At 34.2% G+C, this 4841-nt stretch overlaps 1 protein-coding gene across 1 annotated transcript; it reads left to right on the forward strand.

Annotated features, from left to right (window-relative positions):
• Positions 1–568: 568 nt before the first annotated feature.
• On the forward strand, positions 569–2961 carry LOC122603876 (transcription factor bHLH18-like). Its single transcript, XM_043776715.1, has 5 exons — positions 569–658; positions 1045–1290; positions 1421–1951; positions 2226–2618; positions 2753–2961. Exons 2-5 carry the CDS (start codon positions 1255–1257, stop codon positions 2825–2827), a joined length of 1035 nt encoding a protein of 344 aa, XP_043632650.1. The 5' UTR covers positions 569–658; positions 1045–1254; the 3' UTR covers positions 2828–2961.
• The last annotated feature ends 1880 nt before the right edge of the window (positions 2962–4841 follow it).

Consider the following 4841-nt stretch of genomic DNA (forward strand, 5'->3'; position numbering starts at 1 on the left):
AACATCGGTTATATCGTTGCATGCTTTTATTATGAAATCCTATTGGGTTTATATGTTGGGCTAATTGATGTAATGATATATTAAGCTAAAAATAGAAAATAATATTAAATAATATCAAATTTAATAGCATAAAAAATAGTTATTTCCAGAAAAATTAAATAGTTTTTGAAAATAAAAATAAAAATTTGTGACTCGTGACTCGGACCGACTCGCACAACAAAACACGAGTCAAGTTACGAGTCCGGAAACAAGACGGGTCATCCACCAAGTTGCCTCGTTTTTACTTTGTTTTGACTTTTGACTCGACTCATACGAGTTTGATAACTATGGTTACTTCTTACTGAATATGGTCTATTTCTTACAAAATAAAAAAGTTGAAGGACTTATTGAAAATATAGGATATTATACGTGAGTATAATCTAAATATAGAAAGTTAAAGAGAAGTCTGTAACTTATCCTAATTAAATCAGTTTTCTAATTGGTAAATTAGAAGATATATATATATATAACAGATAAATTTGATGGGGCATGCACTATTAGGACATCTTGAAGCCTTCTTTGTCATCTATAAGTAGAAAGAATACAGCAATATATATATATATCATAAAAACTCACAAAGAAACTGCGGAGAAGCCAAATCAATATATAGATCCGAAAGGTAATATAATCTGTTACGTACGTCTTGATGTTTCTCTATAAGTTTATATTCAAAAAATCATATCAAAAACATTTTTTTTTATGGTATAGTAATATTTCTACAAAATTCCTACTTATTGAAAAGGTGAAAAACAGGATCCTTTTAGTCTAATCAAATGTTTCTGGACAAAATTTTGAAACATTTTCTATGCTAGTCCAGAGTAAACTAAGATCATCGAAAATTTGGGTTAGAAAATTAAAGGTCGACCCGACTAACTTTGCGTTATTTTTAAATATAATTGAACTGCTTGTTGTGATTATGATGTGTACGATCACATCTAACTTTTTCAAGAGAAAAAAAAAGGTTTACTTTCCTAATTAAAATCATCTCTATTTGTGTATTCACAGGTATAGTATTTTGCATTCTGCTTTTCAAGGACGCTAGCTAGCTTGGAATTTGAAATTAAATTTGGAACTGAAGTAGTAATTTGAAGCTTTTCAACTACCAACTTCAATCTAGCTACCAACTTGACAGAAAAAAAAAAAGGGAAATTGAATTTTAAAGAATTGTACGTACGTACTACTCCATCTGAAGCCTGAATAAATAAGCTTCTACATATGGACATCCCATCTGGGGCATGGTTGCCTGAGTTGGTAAGTGTTTCTCGATTTTATTTTTAACAAGAATTAATAGCCGCGATTGCTGCCATTTTTTTTTCTTATTAATATAGTTCTAAATAATTTGAATTTGAAATGGAACTTAATTTCCCATGAAATTATACAGGAAATGGAAGATCCGCATGACTTTATGAATCAGCACCAACGTACATGTGCTTATAACGATTTAATGGATTCGTTTTCTTCACAAAGCTTCAAAGGTTACCTGAATTTGATCTCAAAAAACCAATCTGTTCATCAAGCAGCAGCCATCAACAATAATATTGGGGATTTTGACAAACAAGAAATTAGTTACAATAAGAACACTAGTGCTAGGACTACTAGCTCTTTTGCTCCTATTTGTGGATCCTCGTCAAACACTTTCACTATATCGTTTGGAGATCAAAACTCGCCGGCAGAGATGAACCAAAACCAACTCAATAACGGATATAAGCTGAATTACCATGATGGGATAAAATCTAAAGAAGATATGAGTCTTAATGAACTTCTTGGATCGATAGAGCTCCCTAGACGGGTGTCTAGCACAAGAAGAAACCATAGACAAGCCCAAGAACATGTCTTAGCTGAGAGGAAGAGAAGGGAGAAGTTGACGCAACGCTTCATTTCTTTGTCTAACCTCCTTCCTGAAATAAAAAAGGTAATATACTACCATAATATGTGTCTCTTTAGATGAATCCCATTCCCATTTCTATTATGTTGATAGACAATTAGATATTCTAGATCGATTACTGTTTTTAAATGTACATCTTACCTAGTCTGTCACGACTCCTTAGCAATTCTTCACAGCATTGACGTGAAATGTATTTAAAAAAAAAAAAGAAGAAGAAGAAGAAGAGAGAATCGAAAAAGTTCAGTAATTTTATGTTTTCAGCTTCCAATTAATTAAACATTCAAATGACATTCCATTGTAGATGGACAAGGCTACGGTATTGGAAGATGCAAGTAAGTACATAATGGACCTTCAAAGCCGAGTGAAGGAACTTGAAGAATCATCAATCACGGGAAAAAATGTCGTACAGGAATCAACTGCCTCAATGAGAAGATCCAAGTTTCAAGATGGACATGAGGATGTTGCGTCTTCTTTTGTCGAGAGTACTAACTCTTTACATTGTAGCTCCGCATACGATCCTGGGATTAAAGCAAGAATTTCAGGAAGCAACGTACTCGTTAGAATTTACTGCAACCAAAATTCTTCGATTGCATTGAAAGCCCTCATGGAAATGGAGAGGCTACATTTTACAATCACGTGTAACAGCGTCCTTCCCATCTCTGCAACCGCTGCTCTTATCACCATTACGGCTCAGGTATATATATATATAGTTAGCATATATGTTTGATATAAAATCTACGATATGATGAACATATATATTTTTGTTCAATTTTGCTTTCTAGTTCATATATGCTTGACCTTCCTGATATGAATTGGTTGTTTCTGCAGATGAGTGAAGAGTTTGTCATGACAGCCATGGATCTTGTAAAATGCTTACAGTCATCCCTTTCGAGTTTTATATGATGATTATACGATTTGAAGATTTGTTTGAGCAATAGTGCATCTAGCCTTACTTTTTTCACTCTTTGTATTATTTTGTATTAATTAAAATAATACCATTTCATAATAATATGTTCTCAGTTTTAGATGGGGGTAAATTAGTTCTAGCTATACTTCTCTAACTGTGGTTAGATCAGTATTTTCATATATATGTAGAAACTATACGAGTGTATCTAACTGTATACCTCTTGATATCGATGTGTATCGTTTTTTACAACACATTGTATTGGTTTTTCTAACATGTATGTTTCTACTGTATATAACCTCGTCTTTACTTATACATGTAGTAATTAAGATGAAAGCTGCTTTCCGAAATAAGGTGCATAATCTGTGTGCCTTATTAACTCTGGCGACTCCTCATCCCTTGATGGCTTTGACGCATGTCGTCAATGGTTGATCAACGTTTTTATATTTTGCAGGAATTGGGGGGTCTCATGAAATACTAATAGAACACTACCATCAAGGATACCGACCTTCTGATGACTAATGAGTACCGACTGAGGTTAAGCTCTAGTCCCAAGTACAGTCCTACCGTTAGACCATATGGATGGATGCTAATCCAAACACACAAAATTGGGGGGCCTTTAATTAACCGAGCCAACCACACCCCAAGTTGGCTCAACACGTACACAAAGGACACAGATGACACATAGCATAATGTATAACCCACAATGTAAGTCAAGTGGACCAGGGTAAAACACTTTACCCCCCCAAAAAAAACCCCACATTGTAAGTCATGAATTTGTAAGTTGTGTGCCATCCATTTGGAATCCGACACAAGAACATACATGGTTCACACGCTACAACAAAAATGTCATTTGTTCATCGTGCCATGTGACAGGGGTGAACCCTTCACATGGCACACCCCTACCATGCCACATGACATTCATTGGCCAACCCATATGGCCAATGGCGGAAGTGGTGATGGCCCGGTGTGTGGTGTGGTTCAACTCCTTTTGGACATCTTTCAGGTTTCATTCGACTTTCGTTTCTGTTTAGTTTTGATCATTTTCCGTCATTACGTCTTCACTTCCAAACTTCCAATGTAAGTAAGTATGAAAACTTACAAAGCTCATTGTTTCTATCAGAACACGCTTTCCTAGAGTCAAAATTGAAAAACATATCAATTTGACCAATCATCAAGCTAAAATGGGAGAGTGTAGTCGCAAAAACATATATGTATAGATACATTCCGAAAGCCAGAGAAGCTTATTCGCGAGATAACAATACTTTCTTGTATTTGGGTCTTTAACAGAAGTAAAAATTGCACGCTCACTTGGGCTGGGTTAGTTTGTTCCGATCCCTATTCTCTCGATATAGTAATGCGCGCGTAACTATAGGATGGTAATTAATTTGCTACGATTACAACAGCATATTAGAGAAGTGAATTCTTATTGCCACTAGCGATCGAAAAGAAAATTGTCTAAAAAACATAGATCGACTAATTAATGGGTAAGTTGTTGAGGACAACTTAATCTATAAACTCGTCATCCAATTGACATGAGCCTCCTTAACAAAATGGTCAACAACAACATACCAAATTCAGTGCCTTCTAGGTATAATAATTTAATTGGCCACTGCCTTACCATAATTATTAAATATAATCGCTTAACTTTTGTTTGCTGATAATAACGACATATTATATATTGGAACACAAGGTCGGTGAATCGTATATGTATTTCATACCCGGACCCATTTTCATTATAGTATTATTACTACTTAGACATGGTTTATGTGAAAAACGTTTTTATTTTGATCATTATAGATTATAAATATATTAATACCTAAATCGGCGGATGGATTTTTATGTGTACTAAAATAAAGTTTTAAACTAAAATTTATAATTTCAAAACTAAAATTTAACTTTTTCAAGCGTGAACATGCGTCTGGATATGACACGATCATCATTACCTGTCATCAAGGCCGGTATGAGAAAAAATCTAAGAGAAATATAAATTAAGAATATTTCACAAAAAGA

This window comes from Erigeron canadensis, chromosome 6 (genome assembly GCF_010389155.1).
Source record: "Erigeron canadensis isolate Cc75 chromosome 6, C_canadensis_v1, whole genome shotgun sequence".
Taxonomy (NCBI): domain Eukaryota; kingdom Viridiplantae; phylum Streptophyta; class Magnoliopsida; order Asterales; family Asteraceae; genus Erigeron; species Erigeron canadensis.